This window comes from Molothrus ater, chromosome 5, assembly GCF_012460135.2.
Source record: "Molothrus ater isolate BHLD 08-10-18 breed brown headed cowbird chromosome 5, BPBGC_Mater_1.1, whole genome shotgun sequence".
Classification (NCBI taxonomy): domain Eukaryota; kingdom Metazoa; phylum Chordata; class Aves; order Passeriformes; family Icteridae; genus Molothrus; species Molothrus ater.
Window position 1 is genome coordinate 50699427 of NC_050482.2, and position 23845 is coordinate 50723271.

The window sequence follows — 23845 nt, forward strand, 5'->3', positions numbered from 1 at the left end:
GCAGAGGTTACCTTGCATATGTTGGTCTTGAAGGAAAAGGCAGTGTCCCTTTCTTGGCTCTTCCATGGTTAAGGAAAACAACCGGACAGAGCTTGTGATGGACAACATCAGCAAAATGGACTGGGCAGCTGGAGGTGAGGAATAGACTTCTGGAGCACCCTGTCTGTGTCTGATGAACTCTCCCCATTCTTCCCTTGGCTGCTTTGCTGTTAAGGATAGTCGTGTCCTATACAGCAAGGGTGGAAGGCAGGAGGAAGGAGCAGGTCTCTGAGAGCTTGATTTGCTCTTGCTTAACTTACCCAAAGATGTCTTACAACACTTCTCTCATCAGCCCAAGTCCTAGAGAGGATCCCAAGGGTGGCAGTTTCTTGGAGGAAAGCAGTGGTGGGGGTGATGACAGCAATGTCCTGGGAGGGGACAGCCTGGTCACGGGGCCGCTGGGTGCAGTGCTGCTGGTCATGTGCCTCACTGGGATGGTGGGGAACATCTACACAGTGGCAGTGGCCTCTGGCAGGGTGGCAGGCTGCTCAGCAGGCTCCTTGGGGGTCTACATGATCAACCTTGCCCTGGCTGACCTCCTGTACCTCTCCACCATCCCCTTTGTGGTTTGCACCTATTTCGCCCACGACTGGTTCTTTGGGGATGTGGGTTGCAGGCTTTTGCTCAGCCTGGACCTCCTCACCATGCACGCCAGCATCTTCCTCCTGACAGCCATGAGCCTGGAGAGGTACTGGGCGGTGGCCAAGCCTCTGCGGGCCCGGCGGGCCAGCAATGCCTACCGCAGACTGGCCAGCGCCATCCTCTGGCTCCTCTCGCTCCTGCTCACGGCCCCCATGATGGCGATGACTCAGCTGCGGGAGGGGGACGGCCCCCGCAAGCGCATCTGCGTCCCCACCTGGACGCCATCGGCTTTCCGGCTCTACCTGACCGTGCTGTTCAGTACCAGCGTCCTGGCACCCGGCGCCGTGCTGGGCATCGTCTACGCCCGCCTGGCCCGGGCGTACCGGTCCTCGGCCTGGGGGCTGGGGCTGCCGCTGCCCGGCCGGGCCCCGGCCCGGCGGCTCCTCTGCAGGATCTCTGCCATCGTGGTGGCCTATTGGGCTTGCTTCCTCCCCTTCTGGGCCTGGCAGCTGGCCGGGCTGTACCAGGGAGAGGGGCTGGGCATCGGCCCCACCGCCCAGGCCTACCTTAACTTCGGTGTCACCTGCCTGGCCTATGGCAACAGCTGCGTCAACCCCTTCCTGTACACCCTCCTTGCCAGCAGCCACCGCCGGCAGCCGTGGCCTGTGCGGGGACGGGCATGGTGCGGCCTGCAGCGCCCTCTCAGCAGGCTGCGGGGAGCCACAGCATCCCCCTGGCTTTCAGGGAGCTCTCGAGGTCTGTGAGGGACAGTGAGGGCTGAGCAGGCTGGGAACATCTGACCTTTGGCTGGGTCATGTTGAGAAATAAAAGTGTGCCACCTTCCATGCCAGCATGCAGTGTCTTCCATCAATGTTGATGCAGTGCTTTCCCCTTTGCATGGCTGCTCATCCTGCTCAGCTGGGTGGGGAGAGTGCTTGTCTCAGGGATCCTGACTCCATCCTCAGATCCATCAGCTCACACACTTTGCAGCCTCCACCTTGCACAAGGCTGGGGAGTGGGTGGAAGGGAGCAGTCAGCTTCGATATGTCTAAATTATATATCTGGGGAACCTTTGCCGCCCCTCATCTCCTTGCTAGCAACGGGCCAAGCCATAACAAAGTCAGGACAACGGTGAGTCATAGATTTCACAAGAATGGTGAGTCACTGCAAGAAACAGCCACGCTAGCAGGAGACCTCACTAAGGTTCATACTCCTGTGGTAAAGCCTCCACTGAGCTTTCTTCAAGAAACCGTCACAGAAAATCTTTGAAGAATCTAAAGAAAGATTGCGAAGTGCAATTAAGAGGCATTGCAAGATTCCCCTGTAGTACAGTCCAGGGAGTCCAGTACCTCTGCTCAGCTTTCAAGATCAGCCCAGCAGAGGAAGCTACAAGGAGAGAGCTCTCCTCTGTGTCCATCATGACAGTTCATGGCACCCTCACCAGCACCATGGCCCTGCTGTGGTTGAGGGAAACACCCAATTCTCTGGCCTACCAAATGTACCCCAGTCTGCCAGACTGTGCCAACAGCACTGTGTAAACTGAGCCAGGTCTCTTGCCTTGAGACCATCTAGCCTAGCATGGCTCATTTCCATACTGCTGAGCCTCTCTTCTCCGGAAAGGATGGCTGTGTCCTTATCATGCCATGGGAAGAGTCCCCAAGCTATACTGTTCCCCTACCATGCCTATGTGCAGGGTGGCAATGCTAGATGTCATGTTTACAATTGTAGATGTAGCCTTAAAAAGAGTGTGATGTGGTCATCCAAAGCAGATGGGCTTTGGGCAACACAGGACTTCAAGGGAGATCCAGTTGCAGAGCCTCAAGTTGCTTGTACGGCCCAAGTGCCCCTACCTTTCAGCTAAGCTCTCATCTCATCTCTCTTCCTTCTCAGACTCACAGTTCCTAGCAGCCCAGCCTCTCTCTGCACGGGCACCCAGGACACAGGACCTGGCAGAGCCTCATGAATTATGAAATAAGAATGGCAGGTACAGCTGCTGCAGGGGAAAGTCCCTGTTCTCCAGCTGCTCTGGAGACTGCTTAAAGTGAGGAATTAGCCTAGCCAGGCCTGCAGGGAAGTCTGTAGTACATCAAATTGCTAGTGCTTTGTGTTGCTTGTGGCCAAGCCTTTAATCCCAGAGCGACCTGCTAACTGCTGTGCACTGTGGAGAGGGCAGATCCCACCTTTCCTACACCCACTAGGCACAGCATGCTCAGCAGCAGCACCAAGGCAGCATTAGACTGAGAGAGACCCCAAGGCAGCTATGCAGGAACATCAAACATGCCTGACTGCCTCAGTCCTCAGAGTCTGGCTTAGTTTAGACTGAGAAGTGCTCAGGTTCATGTGGGCCAAGTAAAACAGGAACAAAAGCATAGAGCACACATCCTTAGCATCCCACCCTCCAGCTGGACATTGCTGCCTCCCTCAGCTCTGGATGTGAACAGGCAAAGCAGAAGGGGCAGAATAAAATCAGACACCTCCATGTTACTGCCCTCCTGTGCCACAGCACAACACTTTGTGCTCCTACAGTTACTGGAAGAAAGGATTTGGATGAGGAACCCTCTACATGCTCTGCCACACCCAGCAAGGCAGCTTTTCTACTGTCTCCATACAGCAGTAAGAGGTCCCAAGCAGATACAGGAATAGGAATTCCTACAGCCTCTACAGAAGGCTGCAGCCAAAACTAGCACAGTTGAGGACTTCCCCTCACTCCATGCCCCACTAGGCTCAGCTAGCCCAGCCACTCAATGCTGTCTCATGTCAGCCAGGAGTGCTTAGTTTAGGTAATTTATTCAGGCAGTGTGAAGTGTCAGTCTAGACCTCAACCGCTTGTGACCTTGCTTAAAGGATGTTTTTACTCTCCTCTGAGTGACAATTAGCCCCAATGCCTCCTCCTGCCACTCTCCTTGGACTTTTAACCTGTGTTCCCAGGCTATTAACCTTCATTCTCTTCTCCATCCATGACTATCAAGGCCCAAGGCTGGGACAATTGCCTCCACTTAGGGTACTCCAGCAACACTAGCTACCCCTATCCACCCACTCCCAGCAAGGTGCCCAACCCATGAGGATTCGCAATATTAAACAGATTAGATTTTGAGACTTAATACATCAAAACTCTTATTTATTGATTGCTTTTTCTGTATCTTTGAGATGGAGTTGTCAGAGGAAGTTATTCCCAGCTGATGGACTGGAGTGTGAAGTCCCCTTGTGTATCAAAGTAGTCAAAGACAGAGAGGTTAAGCCGGTTAGGGAACGTGAACTGGTGGCCTGGCAGGTGGACTGTCACATCATTTTGGTTGACAGCAAAAGTGATCTGCAAGGCAAATGGAAAAGTTAGAGAAAGTTTCCTTGAGCCTCTGCAGCACTGCTGTGCCACCCTCTGCTTCACAGGGTGAACAAGCTTAGTAGAATAACCTGTTCATCAACAGCAGGAGTGTTATTCTGGTCTCCCAAGAGATGCCCATTCCCTGCTCTGTTCAATAGCAACATTTTTGAGACAGATGGAGCTTAGACATTTGATCCCCACCCTCCATCAGAGCTCAGAGCCCTGAGTGGTGGCACTGGCCAAGCAGGAGAAGCCAGCCACCTCCTGTACAGACAGCCCTGAGACAGCCCTTGCAGCTGGGTGGCCTGTGCCAAACACCCTCCCTTCTCCACAGCATGTACAGAGAGTGTATATACATATATAAATCTTTGCATGGCTCACCTCTGCTGTGCCCCCTTTCTGGAAAGGAAAGACAGCCTCCCTGTGCTCTGCACCCCACTCTTCCACCTTCTTTGAGTTGCACACAATGGTGTTCACATCGCCATGAGCATCAAAACGGGGATTGAAGTGAAGTCCAAGGAGAGTAGCATCCTTGCCCAGATTCATCACAAAGCTGCAGAGAAAAAAAAAAAGCAGACATCAATACAGCTGAAAAAAATAAAGTCAATACTATGGTAGCATGTTTCTCATTACCATGAGCATCCCTGGGCCTGTTTCTTCAAGCCCTGCCGAGGGCAACCTAAGAGAAACCCTTTGCTAAATTATGCAGCTTCCCTAAAAAGATGATGCTGTAAGGGGCACTTTTTAGGGGTGATAGGCTGCAGAGTGCCATCCCTGGGAGAACACCACTTCCTCAAAGCTTTTAACAAGAGAATGGTTCAGTACACAGTGCCCTGAACAGAGTTATCATACACCCAAACCGACTCCCAAGGAGTTAGTTGCTTTCCATAGATTCCTTTCAGTCCTGAACAGTTCGCTAGTGCTGCATCCTGCCTGACAGCCACTGCCTTCTCCCCATCCTGCAGGCAGCTGAAATAATTACCATGTCATTAGCCATCCCAAAGTATCTGCAACAGCAGTGGGAGGAAGTTTCCTAGCCTTGTGTCCACCTTGCCTTCAGGCCTCTCACCCAGATGAGAAGAGGCACATTATTTGGCAAGAGAAAGCCTGGGAGGCTTCACTCAGACAGTATCAAACTTCAAAGGCCTTGGGAAGAGCTGGGACTTGTTTCCTGGAACACCGCTAGTTCTGGTACAGCGGCTACAGGCTCCACCTTACCTGCAAAGGGCCCCCAGCCACAGACCTGCACAAGGGCTGGGGGCTGCTGCACAGGCTTCACTGGGATCCCAGCCACCCCAGTCCCTGCAATTTAGGGGTACATTTCCACTTCTGCCCACCTGCCTGCTCACCACCTTTCTTCCTTCTTTCCCCACTGCCATGTGAGAGCACCAAGTCCATGGGGGCACCATAAATGTCCCTACTCCTGGCATCTTCATGCAGGGGAGAGGATGTGGTGGAGCAGATGATCTCAAACCAGATCTCAGTATAGACACAGCTTCCATTTCCTTCACCCTGCACTAGAAGGATGTGGTCACTGCCAGCGTGTGCAGCTGGAACTTCACATCTGCTTTGGCTTAGCCCCTTGGCAGTACTGAGTCTGCAGTGTGCATTAGGTGATGACTCACTGGAAGCACTGCTGGTGTTAACCCCTTCTCCTCTTCTACCCAAGGGACAGAGTCCTTTTGCAGACCTCTTAGCGCGGTGCTCAGGCTGTGCCTGGGCAGCACAGCCTAACTCACCTCTTGGCATTTGGTGCAACTTTCCCCTTGACAGTGAGGCGCTGGCCAGGCTTGAGACCCAAGTTGGTGCACACTGGTCCCTGGGGAATGTGGAAGCAGAGACATTAGCTCAGTACCTGCTGGCTCACTTGTTCTGAATTGGCAGCTTTCCCTGCTGCCTTACATGCTTTGCTTTGGACCCACAGAGAAACAGGGAAGCTCCCTTGCCCTAGGGCATGGCAGCAAGGACATCCCAGAGAAGTTACCCCAATCACATGGTACCTTTGATTGGAGCTCGATTTCCTAATCTGTCTCCTGCTGCTCTCATCAACATATCTGTATTTCACAGCAGGGAAGTGTAAGCACCTGCACACTCCAATCACACCCACCCCATCCCAAACACACCCATGTGCCTTGCGGGTCTTGTGTCATCCCACGCAAATCTGTCTGGGATGGATGGCACGGATGGAGATTCCACTCCCTTCCCCTAGCTCGTGTTTGAACTTCAAGCCTTGCCCAGGTCCAAGGACTCAGACACCTTGCTTCCCATCTCCCAACGGCTTCAGCTTGTTTTTTTATGTAGGTTCAGTATTTCCAAGAATGTTCTTCTGCTCCACAGAGATACCTGCCCCCCACCTTCTCTCTAGGAGGACCAAAGCATCCTGGCAAACCCATATGTATTCATTTTTCATCACAGCAGAGCCAGGACCTCAAGAATACTGAAAATCTTTTCCTATCCCACCTTAAAAAATAAGCTTGCTCTTGGGACAATCCTTGCTTAATCAAGTCAAAGAAGTGTAATCACTCTTCTAACACAAGCATCTCCCTAGCAGAACAGCTAAGGAAAGGATCTTGGAGATCCAACCCCCCTGCTAAAGCAGGTTCACATAGAGCAGGTTGCATTGTCATGTCCAGGTGGCTTTTGAATACCTCCTGAGCAGCAGACTCCACAACCTCTCTGGGCAGCCTGTTCCAGTGCTCAGTCCCATCACAGTGAGGAAGTTTTTCTTCATATTCAACTCTAACTCCCTTTGTTTCAGTTTGTGCCTCATGCCCCTTCCCCTGTTGCTGGGCAACTCTGTAAAGAGTCTGGCCCCATTCTCTTGATACCTGCCCTTAAGATAACCTCTCTAACTTCAGGTATTTGAATGCAGTCCTTGACATTCACAGAACACTTCTGTACAGCACACTCCTTCCAAGAAAGAGAAGAATAACAATTCAATGACTCATGAAAACTTCAGCAGAAAGCAAGCAGCAAGGCTGCCCAGAGAAGATGCTCAGACAGCAATAAATGTTACTGCAGCAGCTTCTCCAGACTAGAGCTGCAGTAAAACAGGTCAGGACTCAACCCAGGGAGGATCCCCACACGTACCGCCTCAAAGGGATCCTACAGGAAAAAAGAACCAGAACACAAAATAGCAGCCAATGCTCTGTAGTGGATGCAGCAGCGACCCAGCTCTAACAGACCCTCTGACACTGGGGTCGATGTGCAGGCCAGCACAAGCACCCTCACACCCAGCCAACACAGTCCCACTTCCAGCAAAGCTGCCCCATCCCTTTCCCTACTCACGCAAGACATGGTGCTGCTCTGCAGGGTACTGCTCCTCTCCGCTGAGGCGCAAGAGTCCCAGGCAAGTAACTCCCAGAGCCCCACCCTTGCCTTTAAATAGATGGAGAGCTGAGTTGACCCAGCCCTTCTCCACCCCATGCACCAATGGGAAGGGGAGCAGGGTTGGTTTTGGGAGGAGGGAGGGTCTATTAGACAGAGCTGCCTCCTCCCACACTCACCCAGCCTCTTCTCCTGGATGCTGAGCGCAGCCCTAACAAGCAGGCTGTGGGCCACTCCAGGAGGAGATCCAGCTGTGTGTGGCTATGAATCCAATGGAAAATAGTTTTATAATGAATGTTTTATTATCCAAGGCTTTTATCCCGCATGGAAAATGGATCAAGACTTGGCGGGAGGGTCTGTAGTGAGGGGGGGATCTTCAGCTCTGGTTAAATCAGGAGTAGAAGAAATGTCACTGAGCACACGTAGTGCCTCAGAAGCTCTTTGTAGCCCAGGTGAAACCTCAGTAACAGAAGACTGAAGCTGCATCGAGAGTCACCCTGCTGCACTATGAATCCTTTCTGTCCCCAGAGACTGCCCAGCTGCTGACCCAGCCTTTACCACCCACTTTTGTAGGTATGGGAACAAAAGGAGGGAAAATAGTCCTTTTTCTACAGAACCCATAGGTACCTTCAAAGCTGTACAGTTCATCTTGGCTGCAGGGCAGAGTGAGTCAGGAGGAAGCCGCCTTGGAAGGTTGGGAAGAAATTATCTGGAAAAGTGCCATGCCTGGTTGTTGCTTCTACCCTGAGCACAGCTAGGGGCCCGAGGAAGAAGGGGATGGAGGCAAAATGCTTCTATCACAATAAGCTATAGGATCTATATGTCTTTTATCTGCCTCTGTGTTCTCTCTGTGGCAAGTATGATTCACTGGGTGAAAGGATTCCTTTGGAAAAAGTTACCCAATTACTACATGGCTCAACTGTAATTACACTGAAAGAGGAGGGAAAAATTCAGGCAGCATGCCAAGCCTGTGGCTTAGAGCTCTCCTTGTCTTGCATATTTGTCTCTAAGTCACAAGACGCTCTGTGATTTCCTTAAGAGGCCCAGAACTGAAACTCTCTGAAACAATTTTTTCTTCCATGACTGTGAGGCCCATCAGTTCCCTCTCTGCTGAGGATGTGAGAGTCCCCAGCCCTGTTACCCTCCTCCAGTATGACCCCTGAGGATGGCACTACTGAGTATTTCCAGTTGATGCCATCAATGCCAGCAGAGGTAGCAGAGAGACCCTCTTGCCTGCCTGTTGGAGAGGGCAGAAACAGGCCCCAGACTTTGTCCAGGTTGCTGATCGCTCCGTGACACAAGAGGGCTAGAGTAAAGGCCAAATTGGTCTTCTCTGCTCTGACATGCCTGCTCCCCCATTCTCCTTCTTCACTTGCCTTGGGGTTCAGTCTTGAGCCTGATCAAGGGATCATGTGGTGCAGGACAAGAAGTGCTTCATATGAGGAGGAGAAAAAGTAAATAGAGTCAGCCTCCCTCTACTTGGGATGTGTGTGTTATTAAATCAATTCCTTTCAAATCCAAGGTTTTGTGGGACTGAACCCCAGGCATCTCTCCAAGTACTTGAGCTGCTGCTGGAGCTATGGTCTAGGGGGCTGGACTAGTCAGGACTGTTGGATGGGGAAGGGAAATGTGTAAATATTTGCTCTCTTGGAGACGGAGGTGGAGGAGGCCTTTTAAAAGCTATGGGGTAGGTTCTGTGTTTTCTGCAGCATTTCTGGCAGCTGGGCACTGTGACCAAGCCTTAGCAGCCACCAAATCCTTGAGTTATGTCTGTCCAGGGACCTTTCTCCAAATGCTGCTGGGGAGATTAGAGACCAGCTAATGGCTAAGAGATGATAATGAAGGAGGGGCTACCATTCCAGAGAAGGTGCTTAAAGAGCTTTTCACATCAAGGAAATTCTGGTTTCAGGCTTGAGTCTACCTCGGGCAGCCTGTATTTGTCTGATAGAAGTCCAGCTGTCTCCACTGGCTTTCATGAAACCTTGAATTAAATAGCATTAGCACAACAGGCTAATACCACAGGCAAGGGGGCCACAGGGTGTCCCATTGCCTGCAGGCCAGGGGCCACCACCATCAGGACAATGTCACGTCTGCCTTCCTGTTGGAGACATCATGATGAGATGACAAACTCTAAAACTTCAGCATCAGCATCCTCACAAGGGATGGCTGAACTGAGGGGAGGAAAGGTCCCTGCTTACCCTGGTGTCACAGCAGGCAGGGATGGTGTCCCCAGGTGTACTGACACCTACTCCACCACACTGGAGACACAGAGGTGCTTGCCTGTGATTTTCAGGAGCAATGTGGTGTAGGAAGAGCCACTGTGGGTTGGGAAGGGTAGAGCCAGACTGGCTAGAGCTGGCAGTCTTCACATCCTATCACATCCACCTATCACATCCTTCCTTATCAGTGTGCAGTGGGCCAGCCAGGGGATGTGCCAGCATTTTAGCAGCCCATTTGATCTGCAAAGGATGCAGATGAGGAAGATGAGGACAGATCACAACAGACTTCAGTGTTGTGGGCTTGTGTGGGAACTCTACACAGGGACAGGGCTCTTCTCCACCATTCCTGCCTCTCCTCACCAGAAGAGCTTTCCTGCATAACATTTCAAATCCTAGCTTTGTATTAGAGGGACAGTCACTGATCTGCATTGTAACTTGGGGGGTAAAGGTCTTCTTTGCTTAGTCCAAAGGGAGTGAGTGGATGTGATGCTGTTGCTTCAAACAGCGCCCTTGTCCATGCCAAACTCTTGGCCAGAGGGAGCCATGAGTGTGGAGAGAGGAGTAATGACTGTGGGATATGACTTCAGCATTGCCTCACCTCTGGTTATGAGGGTGAGGCAGATGGTGTTTGCATCTGCACCTGCTTTCTGCAAACTGGGGTTGTGTCCTGGACAGGACGGGGCCAGGAAAAGGGGGTGTAGAAGAGCCAGCTGCCATGATGGGGACAGACCAAATTCACACAGATGTTCATGCCCAGGCATCACAGCAAAGACCCCACCAAGCATGTACTATGCTAGGTGTAGGCACCCCACTCAGGTCCTGACCATGGGCACCTGCAGTGTGGCCTGTGCTTCAGTCACCTGCTTCCTGGGAGCAACTGGCTAACCTCTCGCTAGCCTTTCCTTGCACAATCTGCTCACTCTCCTTGGAAAGTGCAAATTGCCCTTGTGAGCAATCCCAGACAGTCCTCGAGCTTTTAATGTCTTTGGGGCCTGAACCCATCCCCCAGTGCTGGCTGTGACCCAACTTTCCCATACAAGGGGCCAGATATCCCTGTCTGTCCCTAGGGCTGCTCATGGTGCTCACTGGGGCTTTTCTCTCAGGGCCTCAGCCTTCTTCCTACATTCTCCTTGGCACTCAAAGATCCCAGGCTGATCTCCCTATGCTGAGATGGCACGTTTTCTTGAGATCACAGCCTCCCTCATGGACATCTCACACCTCCCAACCTCCAAGCTGCAATACACCTTAGGTTGAAGAGGGAAACATGATTGCTAAGAGAGAGTTTCATCACTGCGAGTAGCTTTGATTTAGAGCATGCCTTCTGGTCTGGCTGATAGGCACTGGTGTGCCTCAGCATAGTCAGACTGGTGCTGCGGGCTGAGGGCTGGAGTCCAGCTAGTGCAAGTCTGGGGTTGAGTTGAAACATGGGCCGAGCCGAGGGGCGGCTCGAAACAAGGTGGTTTGGCAGCTGCCAAAGGAGAAACCCAGTCAGGCAAGTGTCTGAAGCAAAAGAGCAAAGATCTGCCCCAGATCTTCGTGTGAGGGCTGCAGCAATAGAGGGGGCATCCTGAGTGATGACCTGTGAGGAATTGGGAAAGGGCCTGACTAAAAAGCCTGTGGACCAAAGCCCGCTTGTACATTGTACTCTTCAACTGGCAAAAGCCTCTTTTGGCTGCAGTTACTCTTGCAGTGATTAGCAACACCTTTCCACTGGGAGGGAGCCTTTGTACCTGTTCAGCCACTTTGTATTATGTGGCCTGTGGTATTTTAAACTAAGAATTAGGTGTGCTAAACTCAGATTTATTATGTTGCGGACACAGAGCCTCACATCAGGAATGAGCCACAGCAGGATCTCCCAAGCTTTGACTGCTGAAACATTTTCAACCACATCCAATTTCCTGGATTAGGAAGCGTCTGTGAGGCTCCAACTCCTGCTGACTCCAGAATCCCTGCTTTCATTAAATCAGTATGGAAATATGTTCCCAAGTGGTGAAGATAATCCTGCAAATGTTATCAAAGCATACCTGGACAAATGATTTATCTGGGCGAGCCTGATGTTACAGCTTGGGGAAGCAGGAATGACTCCTTGCACTAATGATGCTGGGGATGTGTTAGACACACCTCTGGGTGCATCCCAAGAGGTTCCCAAACCCATGGTCCCCACCTCCTCCCCTGCACCTCTGGCTGCTCACACTGGGCTCCATCTTGCCTTTTGGGTGCAAAGTCTGCCGTCTTTGCAGCACTTAGTGGGGAAGGGAGTGGTCCTGGTCTGTCAGTGGGGTGGCATCCCTGTGGCTGTGGGATAGACACAGCACCTTGGCCAGGGAGGCAGGGAGGGAGCTCGGTGCTGGGTTGTGGCCATGGGCAACATGGACCAGCCTGTGTCAGCCCATGGAGGTGGTTGGCCCAAGCTGTTCAAGTGCTGTTCTGCCATGTGAGATCAGCGAGGAGACGCCCACTGATGAGGGCTAACTCCTCTATCTGCTGGGGTGACAGGCAGAGGGACTCCTCACCTGACCATGCTGGAAATACTGACAGAACAACAAAAAAGCCTTTGGTTACCTTGGAGTGAAGGATCCTGACTGCCAGGCTGCTGGAGCATGGGTTAGCAGATCTTTAATCAGGAAGGCTCCAGGCCATCTGCTCTTCAGTTTAAGGGTGCTTGGCCCAGGGCAGCACAGCAAAGGCAAGTCAAGGAGGAACGCTTCAGGAAAGCACGTTCTTGGTTTTGACACAGAGAGGTTGTTCACAATGACATAGGCTGGACCAGTGGGTTGCTGCATGTAGAGTATTTCCAAGAGCTGCAAACGCAGGTTAAACAAAGCCTGGCAATTGGTGCTGAGCTGGAGTGGAACAGCAAACTGGGAAGAGCCGGACAGTGAATGGAGCGAGTCTTAAGTTCTGTTGTGAACAAAGTACAGTTAGGGACCTCATACAACTCTGACTTTGAAGCTGATAATATTTTTCTTATTTTAAAAAAGTGGAAAATCTACTTCTGACCGGTGGCATGAATTTCCAATTTTCTTCAAATAAATCAAGGCAAAGACATAGAAGGAAAGGTAAAGATAGAAGTGAAAGTGAGTTGGGGTGCAGCATGTGTTGTTCAGGTTGTGCGTGTTCTGAAGGCAAAGCTTCAAACGTAACCTATAAGAAATGGCAAATTTTGAAAGCAGGGCTGCAAGCTCAGCAGATGCTGACTATAGAGGGGCAAACATTGCCACTGCTTGTCTGGATGTTGGCTAATGACTTCCAGAGGGCCTGCAATACAAGCCCAGCACCACGCTGCAGGACTGAAAAGTATAATTGTGCTAAAATATGACGCCAAGAATTATTCCTGTGCTGCTCATTAGTGCTGGAAGTTCAAGGGTGAGGAAATGTAGCTCCATGCATGAGGGTCAGATGTTTCATCACAGGTGTGCCCGAGCAGGAGAGCTGCTGGCTATCGCCTGACTGTGGCCACCGGCTCTGTGCTGCTGCAACACACAAATTGGTGTCCTTGAGGTGCCTAAGGAACCTGCCATTTATTGAGCCTATTTCAAGCCTAGAAACAACCTGCTGAGGCATATTTGCTGTCTCACTTTTTGTCTTTTGTTAAAGTGACTTTTGAGATGCGCCAGGCAGAAATTTGTTTGCTGTACTTAATATGCAAATTGTAAGTGGATGCTGTGTTTGAACATGTTGCAGCAACCCAGGTGCTGGTTTCAGGTCTTCCAACAAGCAGTGCTCAGGAGAAATATGTTCATGGAACACAGGCACGTCCTCCTCCAACACCCTTGAGACCGAAACTCAGCTGCATGCCATTTTTCAGCAAGCAATGTGCATAAAAACCAGTGTGGAATGATAATCCCGAAGAAGAGGGTTGCCGTGAGCAGGCTTTGCTGCCAGGAATGACAAGAAGCCTGAAAACACCTGTTTGGTATTTTTTTGTGTTTATGGGAAGTGGTACCTAGGGTGTGATGTTAGTCTCCACACATGTCAGAAACAGCAGCAGAGATGCTCAGGAGGTGAGACCAGCAGGGAGCCTGAGCACATCAGGTTTTACTCCCTGAGACAAACCCTGCTTGGGCCATTGCATCTGCATTCATCTGCAGCCAGCCCACGAGCTGGTATTAGGGGCACATCTCGTGCTTGGAGAGCTTCCAAAGCACATGGGACCACAAGGCATCAACAGAGCTGAACAGAAGCCAAGGCAGGCAAAAGACCAACTTGGCCTTTCCAGAGGGGAATGGGGCCTCACCAGACAGCAAGGGCTGGAGAAAACAGAATTGTGTTGGGCAGACATGCAGCTGCTCTTCCTGGGGGTCCTGTGGGGTGGGTGGCACAGCTCATCATTCCCCAGCATGGATGCATCCTTCTGGCAGGGACGGAGCTGGTGCAGCCTGGGACTGTCCTCCACAGGGGACCCTGAGTCCCCCAAAACGCCCTTGGGGGTTTCAGTAACATGTGCCATCCTTCACTGGGTGCCCCAAACATTTAGATGTCAGTGAGCTCTGTTAGGCAGCTGCTGCCTGCCACCCTAGAGCCAGCTGGAACAATTATCCTGGTAAGCTGTCTGTTATCTGCCAGGATCAGCTGATGAAATGGGAGGGTGTTTCAGCAGGGCTTGGCACCCTCATTTCCCTGAGGCTTACACTATTGGGGGGGAGAAAGTGCAGGGCACTGATGCTATCACAGTTTGGAGGCTGTGCAAAGCACTGGGATGTGTCATTCTCTGCCATGCTGCCGGTTCCCACTCCCTTCCAAGGGGGCCCAGACACTTTTGAGGCTGGTGGGCATGCACACATCACTGCTGTGGTGAGGCTGCGGTGCTCTTTTGGGAGTTTTTGCAAATGGATCCTTCTTCCAAAGAAGCCCTTTGCACAGCCATTTCTGCTGCTGCCACCAAGAAGATCCACCACCCATCATCATGTCCCACACCAAGGGCCTTCTCTCCCTCACTTCTGGCTTCTCCAGCTTCCTTTGCACCCTGGGCAGAGAGCAGGTGCTGAAGCAGCCCATCAACACCCAAGCTGGGCTTTGCCAGCCTGCAGCACCTGGGAAGAGCTGACCATTGGTGCTCAGCCTAGTCCAGGTGTCAACTGTCCACACCTCATGCAAAAGATAGGATCCACACTGGAGATCTCCTTGGTTCCCTCCTAGAGATCCTGAGCTGGGCAGGTTCACAGCAGCAGCTGGTGGGGGGTAATGCAGGTCATTTTGTCAGGAGCACGAGCTCACACACCCCCAGCACTGGCAGCACAGACATACTCTCCCTCTCTTCTGCCCTGTGTTCCTGGGCAGAAGCTCCTTTCCCAGACAAAGATTGGGTCATTTTTCAAGAAGAAGGCCAAGGACCAGCTCATGTTCCAGTAGAAGTGGGTGACTTGTGAGAAGGGCAGGAGGCATGTTGATGCACTTACTGCCAAAATGAACAACATGGCTTTGTTCTACAGGATTGTAGTCTTGCTCTTGTTGTGATGGACATGGAGGCCAAGCACTGACAAACTCCTGCCTTTTGCCAGAGGAGCAAATCTTGACATGCCAGCCAACTGCCTGACCATGTGTGAGGTGGGGGGCTTTTCTGTGGGACAGTTTTGAGGATTTTATGAAGCATATTTAGCTCATGGGCTGCTGGTTGAGAGATGTTTTGGTAGAGATTGAGCAAGGAGTCGATGAGATGTAATATCAGTTTCTGATTCACCTTGTCACAGTGGGAACCTGGGGGAAGAGGGATGGACGTTCCCTTGCAGCATCCACACACCAGTGCTTTGGTGGCTAGTGCTGCTCATGTGAGCATGACGCCTGCTCTTCTCACCCAGCATGGAAGGTAAGGGAGGGTCCATCAGCCAGCCAGGTGTTTTTGGACATAGCCCCCCTTCCCCATAGGCTGCAAGTCTGTGAGACATGTCCACACTGTCTGTTCAACCCACAGCAGGCTCACCGGCTCACCATGAAGCCAAGGGCCACTGCACCTTCTAAAAGTTTCCCTGTACAGGGTGGATTATGTTCAAAAACCATGCACATCTGAGAGGTACTGGCCTCCAGGTCCTCAGGCATTTGCTCCAGAAGCAGGCAACACCTGGGATTTTCCCACCAAAGCAAACAGGGGAAAACCAGGGAGGTTCTCCTGGACTCTGCACTGGCTATATTTAGTCAGGCAGGTTCAATTTGTGATATAATCCACCTCCTCTCATTTAAAGGGAAGATGGGAGATGAGAGAAGTCCCCAGGTCAAGCCCATGATAAGGAGGTAACCTTATAGAGGAAAGCTCCATCTCTGCAGAGTCTGCTGTTGTGTAACCTTGCCCCAAGTGGGACAGGATCTTTGCAGGACCTAGCCCTAAGCCAAGCTCTGGGCAAGACATCCCCCATACCAGGCAGGGTGAGCATCCTGGACTTGTTTCACTGGCTCTGCTGGGAGCAGAGGGAGATTGCTGCTGGCAGGAGCAATCCAAGGGCCGCTGCTGGGTGCAGATGTTGGTTGGAGCACTATGAACTAGGTGCTGGACAGTCCAAAAGAAGGCAACTTCTTTAGAGCTCAGTTTTGGCACCCCATGAAGTGCCTGCCAGCCCAGGGGCATGTGGAGAGGTCCTGAAATGGGGGCCAGCCTCCACACCCCTCGGTGACTGCCAATCTGCTGTCTGTTCAGGATAAGAGCTGCTGGGGAGGGAAGTCTCCCTGGGCAAGCAGGCATGAGCCGTGACTTTCTTGGAGAGAAACAAGCAGGGAGCAAAAGCACCAGCCCTCCCAAAATGCACCCCTTCTTAACAATGGTACTGTCAGCAAGGACTTGTGCTGTGTGACAGAGCTCCCCATGGCTCCTGGGGACTTATCTAACCCCTAACAAGATGCAGGGACACACACCATTCTGACAGTCCTTCCCTGGAAAACAAAGGCATTTGTCTCTTTTTGTGGTGTTCTGTTTATTTGGGGCAAAGGGAAGGAGAAACAGCAGAGAGCACAACAAGGCCTTGCCCCACGTGGTGCTTTATTAATCTGCCCTGGGGGTGCAAGCTCAGCTTTGTGGGCAGGGGATGTTTTACCTGCTGAGCAAGTCCATGAGGACCTGTGCCCACTAGCAGGGATGAGCAAGCAGGCATGAGTGGTGGAGGGAGAGCAGTGGTTGGGAGAAGGACCCATCAGGTCTGGTGGGGCTGGGCTGCTGAGGGACAGCCCTACGAGGAGATGGAACTGCTTCTCCAGGCAGGAAGGCTTGGGTCTGAGGAGGGTGATCAAAAATACCATCAGCGTGTCAAAATCAGCCAAGGCACTCAGTGTTTCCAAGCTGGCAACCCAGCCACGCCTGGTCCCCTCTCAGAATGACCCAGCCAGTCTCTTTGCTTGGGTGCCACAGAGGAAAGAGGGCTCTGTTCCCCCTCTCCTCCTGCAGTGCTGAGGGCTGTGGGATGTCTGCCTGCCATGCTCAGCTCTCCCTGCTGGTGGGTGAGGGTACCCATGAACTTGCTCGACAGGTAAAACCTTCCCTCCCTGGGAAGTCTCTCCCTGCATTTTATGACTGCTTACCTGTGAGCCAAGGATGCCTTTTTGGCAGCTCCAGGAGAGGGCCCGGCTGGGTGCGGAGCGCTGTTTTCTCTGGGATTTTATTACTTGCTTTGTTTCTCAGGGTGTCTCAGTTGGCCTTCCTTCAAGCTCACCATTGCTTCATCCACTCTTTTCCTTCCACCAGCCCTGCATAGACCCCACACACAGCAGAGAAACCACAGGCAGCACCTGGCACTTTCTGGAAAACTCTCTGGAGAAAACACCCACTGCTGAGCCTTGCTACAAGCTCTGTGTAGACTGAACCATCCTTGTGATGTGTCTCATGGGCTGGGAAGGAGATGACGTTCATGCAGGGCCTCTGCTGCTGCTGCATTCCCATCTCCTTATCCCTGGCTCTGCTCAGAGCAGCCCTGACAGAGAAAACCCAACCCATCAGACCCATTCTTGGGAATCACAGGGTTGATGAGGTGTGGTCAGGTCAGCCTCAGAAATGCTGGGTTCAATCTCTTGAAAGCATGCAATGTGAGGGAAGAGCTGACTGACCAAAGCTGGTGGGCTCCTGGTGCCTGGGGAGCAGTCTCAAGGACTGACCCTGGATGCTAACCAGCTCCTCATCAAGTTGCCATTTCCCCTTTGTGAAGCTTGCTTTCCCACTGCAGAAAGGTTAGGCCGTGCCTAGCACATGGTGCATCTTAGCTCACTTGGGAGACTGATGGTTTTACCTCTCAGGGTGAAACTGAGATGCTGGGCTCTGCACTGCTGTTCCCATACAGAAGTGGGAATATGTTTGGCCATGCTGTGAGCTGACCATCCCTCTTTAGGCAGGAGGGTAACTTGGCTCTGAGTGATGCTCTCATGGGGACACTGGACATTTTCTGAGAAAGGAAAGCTCTTGGCAAATAATGTGCCACGAGCACTCTCTAGGCAGGGGGTGAGAGCTGCTGGAGATGGGATGGCCTAGTTTGCTGGGCATGGTTCAGAAAAGTTGGTGTCCTTTGGGTTTTTTTGGCCTGGCACAGTCTGTCGAAGGTAGAATGACACCCCTGTATGTTTGCAGGGCCTCCCTCTGTGCTGAGTACCCAAGCAAGGGTGGCTCAGCCCAGCCATGCAGAGCCCCAGAACTGTGCCAGGGTATGGGTACCTGCAGTGGGCAGGGAGAGGTGAATCCCTGGAGAAGCCAGAAAGCAGAAATGTATTACATTTCACAGCTGGGCTCATACATATTTTTTAGCTTTCTGTAGTATTTCTAAAGACAGTTTGCCCTTTGGACCCTCCAAGAGGCTGAAACATGAAATGCACTGCTTTTGTTTCCTATTTTTCTTTTTAATGCAATGCTGTTCAGTCTTCTGGTTTGTGTGTGCATGGTTCCAGAAACAGCATGATATCTCCTAAAGAGAATGATCCAGCACTGTCATATTATGGATCAGATCTCAGCAGCACCAGCAGTGCTGGTGGGAATGCAGGCTTAAACATGTAGCACAAGAGAGAGTCAGCTGGCCTGGTCAGGGGGAGAAAGGATGGCCCGTGAGCAAGCAGTGTTTTGGGATGAGAACAGGAATCCTGAGACTTCTCAAGACAACTCCTTCCTGGAGGATTACCATGGGTCCCTCCCATAACCCACCAATACAATTTCAGCTGTATGTTTTGCAGAGTGCTGGCACGCTGGCTGTTATCACAGGAAAACTGGGTGTCTGGATGAAAGCCTGCCTCTCACCCACCTGCACCTGCACCTGCACACCTCTCACAAACAACAGCCTTGCACAGGCGGCTCCCCTGGCTCCCACTGCTGGTGGCATCTCAACACCACCCTGGCTGCAGGTGGACCAAGTCCCTGTCCTGGTCTGTCTGCAACCAGGACAAGCACTGACAGGCCCCAGCTCCCCAGCAAGCCTTTGCCCAGCTGGCAGGTTTCAGCTCTGCCTGAGGAAGTGCAGGAGCTCCCTCTCTGCATCAGGGTGCCAAGCCCAGCTTCACTGCTGGCTGTGCCTGTGGGACTTGTGACCACAGCCCTGGCTCTCCCAGGGCTGGGAGAGCTGGGCATGCTGTGGTGGCAACCTCAGTGGTGTGGCAGCTGCCCTGCTCTGGCTGTCTGTGGCCTCCTCCTGTTGAAACATCACTGCTTAAGGGCAAACCTGCTGGGCACCAGTGAATGAGTTGGGATGAAGGTGAAGGCTGCCGTTACATCATCAAGTTTGCATTCGTGCAGCTTCCAGCATCCTGCAACCACAGTCCCAGGTGCTCTCCTTCGCCTTGCCTGGCCAGCCCTGTGTAGCTGCAGAGGAGAAGGGGCACTGTTCTGTGCAATCTGGCTGCTCACCTGCTGGATCAATAACTGCCCTCCATGTGAGTCTGGAAATGGGCACTGCACATGCATTTGGGATTGCTGTACCCCTCAGAAGGGATTGCAAGTGGCTATGGATGTTTCTCCCATCCTGCTCCTTCCACAGAGATTTAAGTTCCTGAAACTACTGTTAAAGGGGTTTACAGCAGTGCCTGAACGGATTACATCCTTTTTCATGTTGACTTGGAAAGGCAAAACCAATGTACTATGGTTCTGAAAAATAGATGAAACTCTTGTAGTGATGCAGCTGATGGAGCAACAAGTAAAGCAGCAAGCAGTGTATCTGGTGTTCATCAGGAGTGGATGAAGAGTACTGCATAAGTCAGCTTTTGAAAGGAGGATAATGTACAAACTGGAAAGCATACATCTCTAGCAATTAAACTATAGAGCACTGGTGGAGGGCATGGTCCCCTGGAAGTATGACAGAAAATGCCCGGCACAGAAGGAGCTGATTAAGCATGCACAAAAGAGAGCTGTGACTTGGATGCAGACTGCAGGGCTGTTGGCCACATTGTGTGCCATTTGTTCTCCAGGACACAGCCTTGTGCTTGCCAGCAGCCAAGCTCTCCTGAGCGAGATGATTGTGTGACCAAGCCGCTGCCGAGCAGAGCTGTGGGCTGAAGTAAGAAAGAGCTGTGATGAGAACCAGCTCTGCAGCAGGGAGCTGCAGCTGCAGGGGGCTGCCTGCACCCAGGGAGCCAGCAGTAGTTAGGGCCCTGCAGTGTCAACAATGTCTAGTAAAAGAAGCTGACACCAGAAGTACAGCCAAAATTGTCTGTGGGTATAAATCCAGCTTTTCAGCTCATGGGAAGGGGTCTTGTTGAACAAGAAGAATGCAAGATTTGATTGTGCAAAGGGACAGGATTTCGCACTCTTTCCCCAACCAGCTGCCATTTATCAACTCATATTTTTGTGAGCTCGTTCATATCAGCTGGGATGACACCCCAGATCTTCCCATTCTGCTCTGCAGCCTTCAGCTGTTCACCCCTGCCTGGCAAGCCTCCTGTCTTGCCGTGAAAGCATTCCTGCTGCTGAGCATCAGACTGATGTGAAAATAACTGTGGTTTTTGCAGCACCAGCTTGTGTTGGGTTTACAGATCTATGGAGAAACGCTGATGTGGAACCTCCCACTCCTTTCCTCCTACTGAGAAAGACAGACAGACAGTAGGCTCAGGCAACAGTGAAAGTGAGGTCTTGCTGGAGAGCAATTTCAGCTGCACTTCTTTCTAATCAGTTATATTTTTGTCTCTTACCATGCCCACACCGAGGCCTCTAGATATCACCCAGCTGTGTGCTACAGGACAGGGTGACAGCTGGTCTTGGTGGGTTGGATGGTGACAGGGATGCACAACTCACACCATTATACAAGGAACAGTCAGGCAGTGGAGGCCCTGGAAGTGGTAACAGAAAGGTAAAAGGAAAGAGAACATTTCATGGGAATTTTTATGAAATGGAAGAAAAATCTGGTGTCAATTAACTCCAGCCAGCATAATGGGAACACAATACAGGAGCCTCCTACTTCTAGATTTATTTTCAGCCTAAAGAACAATAGTCCAGGGGATGGGAGGGTGAGATCCCTAGACTGATGCCTTACCAGGGTTGTCTAATTGACTTATTGCACCTGGCATAGCATCCAAGTTCAAGAGACAAGGAGCATATAAGGATGATCCTTTGCAGGTGTCTTACCCCTCTGCATTGCAGAACATTGCCAGGAAAAAGGAGGAATTATGGGTATTAGACAGGATGCCTCCATGTTCTGAGCTTGCAGGCTTGCTGCCAGAAGAAGTCCCAGGGTAATTAATGTACTCCTTTTCCAGGTAGATGTATCTCTTTCTAAGTCACTACAGGAATCAGACAGGTTTTCCTGATGCTGTTTGTGTCCCACTGCTGGACATGCTGTCCTGGAAAACTCGTAACACACCCAAAGGAGTAGTGACAGAGATTTGAATTGCAGCAGCAAGCACTACCATGGGGTCTGCCTCAGATCCTGCTACTTAAAGGGTGTGCCAGCCAGGACCAGGTGCTACCTGCCACCCCAATCCCTGGGTTGACCCGAGGATCAGAAATGCTCCTCTAGAAGGACTGTTCTACTGCTGCTGGGTCATCAGCAAGTGACAGTGACCAAGAGGAAGACTACTTCTGTAGGAAGCTCTTATGAGAATCCTTAATACCTTAATAATTCTTAATAAGGCATAACTGACAAGAAAGCAGCTCAAGAACCTGAACCAACAGGCAGATTTCCAGCAACATTGGCTCAAGGGCATTCAGAGTTGCTTATGGCCAAACAGAAGTCAAACACAGTGTCGGATTGCCCAATGACATGGGTCCTTTCAGCCCTGAAATTGTTGTGGGAAGGCAGCTAATGAGACTGTAATGAATTGCAAGGCAGTGAGCATCATGAAACAACCTAAACACAGCCTACACTCTCCTGGAGGAGTATGGCCACCCTGTCTGCTGAGCTGTCAGTTTCCAGGTAACCAAGACTGTGGCAGGCACATGGTTCTCTAGTTGTACTCAAGTGCTGAACAGTGGCATATTGCCATTCTTCACATGTCTACCCCCAGCCTTGGCAAGTGCACAAAAAGGGACTGGCACTGCTCTGTGCCACTGACTGGCTCTGCCCATACCCAGTGGAATCAAAAGCTTCCAAACACTAGGCCAGAGAAGGACACCAAGTCAGGAACACCTCTGTTTCATGAAGGAAGCCTTGCCAGGGCCACAATCAGGGCCACAATCATGTTGTTCCAGCAGGTGGGAAATCTCCAATCTACAGCCCACAAAGACTCAGTTTCCTCTAGCTTCTGTGCTGCAGGGATAAACCACCTTACTTGCACATAGGCAGCTGTAGTATGGCAGTGGAGTGTACCTGGAGGAAACAGAAACACAGACCTGAGTTGTTTCATCTTGCTTGAAACAGGTCAAGTAGAGAAGCAATTCCTGCCATAAATTTTACCTAGGTACCACTTTCTGTCCAGCTTCTGTGGAAACCAAGCTAGAAGTTCAGCAAGGGCAGAAAGGCTGGCACAGGACTTTTGAGTGACCTGATGGACAACCATTAAAAGGACAGGTTTCTCTCACCCACAATGTGTGAAGAGAGCATCTCAGTGCTCAGCAATATCCTATACAGACTGGAAACTGCTAGCTGCTGGAGCTGCACATCCAGCAGGCTAAATCACAGGGCAGAACAACCTGGATGGTCACAGAAAGCTCTCCTGTGATCTGGGAATGTTTCTGGCATCACTTCTCCTTTGTCTCCATGCTGGAGGCTTACAGAGCTGACAGTGCTTTGCTGCAGTGGGATACTGAAGCTACAAAGAGCAGTACAACTCTGAAAGCTGGTGCAGTTCTTAAGGGTTTTCAATTTCCCTCAGCAAGTTCACCATCTCCCAGGGAGTATAAGGAACACCAAAACAGCTTGTCTGCCAGGGGCACTTCCAATACATTATCCACACACAGTTCCCAGGCAGAGTCCAACAAGAGCAGCAGTTCCTAGATGTGCATAGCCATGTTATTCTCCTGGGCTGCTTGGTGAGTTTTCTGGGGTCAGAGTCCATAGAGCAAATGAGGCAGCAGTAAGGAAGGAAAAAAAAAATGGATAATGATAGAGAGATGGCAAAGGGGAACCTGAAAACCCATGTTATAGCGGGGATGGGACAATGCCTTGAGTAAAGAGTGAGGAGAGGGAAGCAGAAGAGGGACTTCTACCCACACCTCTGCTTGAGGAAGAGTAAATGCTGGCAGGGCAGGCAGTAACAGGCTGCTGCTCCTCACCTTCTCCTCCTCCTCCTCCTCTGTGCTCCAGCTGCTGCGGGACAGGGTGGCGCCAGAGCTGCCTGCCTTGGCAGAGGGGGACTCTCACATCAGGTTGGGCAAGTATTGAGCGAGTTCCTAGGATCATGATCCTTTCTTGGCTCTGGAGGCACTTTCCCATGCAAAAAAACCTCCGCTGTCCTGCCAGTCTCAACACCTTCCAGATTGTCCCAGTTCTATTACCATGTCATGTGGCTGAACATTAAGAGCTTCCCAGCCAGGATGATCTCTAGTTCCTCATGTTAAAGGCATCTACTCACCAATCAATATCTTTGGGCCCATTTGTTGTTTTCCTGAAGTGTCAGTCACTTGACTAACTTGACAATCTTCCATGATGAAATGGCTGGCTTGCCTGATGAGAGGAAAGCAGTGAACATACACCCTGACTTCAGTAAAGCCTTTGGCCCCGCCTCCCACAACATTCCCCTAGAGAAGATAATGGAGTATGGGCTGGCTGAGCTAACAGTGAAGTGGACAGGGAACTGTGTGAACATCTGGGCCTAAGGAATGCTCATCAGTGGCATAAAGTCTAGCTGCAGGCTTGTAATTAGGGGTGTCCCCCAGGGGTCAATACTGTTGTATTTATTCTGTTTGGCATCTTCATTAATGAACTGTAAGATGGGGCAGAGTGTCCCCTCAGCAAGTTTGCTGGTGACACAAAACTGGGAGGAGCAGCTGACACACCAGAGGGTTGTGGTCCCATCCAGAGTGACCTTAATAGGC

The 23845-nt window shown here is 51.4% G+C and overlaps 2 protein-coding genes across 2 annotated transcripts; one reads left to right on the forward strand and one right to left on the reverse strand.

Moving 5' to 3' along the window:
• Window positions 1-215: 215 nt before the first annotated feature.
• Window positions 216-1402, forward strand: LOC118698178 (urotensin-2 receptor-like). Its single transcript, XM_036401281.1, is given in 2 exon segments — window positions 216-1274; window positions 1277-1402. Coding segments are annotated over 2 exon segments (1095 nt in total). The 5' UTR covers window positions 216-305.
• Window positions 1403-3722: 2320 nt separating this feature from the next.
• LGALS1 (galectin 1) lies at window positions 3723-7280 on the reverse strand. Its single transcript, XM_036401073.2, has 4 exons — window positions 7232-7280; window positions 5683-5762; window positions 4325-4496; window positions 3723-3931 (listed from the first exon to the last, which is right to left on the reverse strand). Exons 1-4 carry the CDS (start codon window positions 7238-7240, stop codon window positions 3788-3790), a joined length of 405 nt encoding a protein of 134 aa, XP_036256966.1. The 5' UTR covers window positions 7241-7280; the 3' UTR covers window positions 3723-3787.
• Window positions 7281-23845: the final 16565 nt, after the last annotated feature.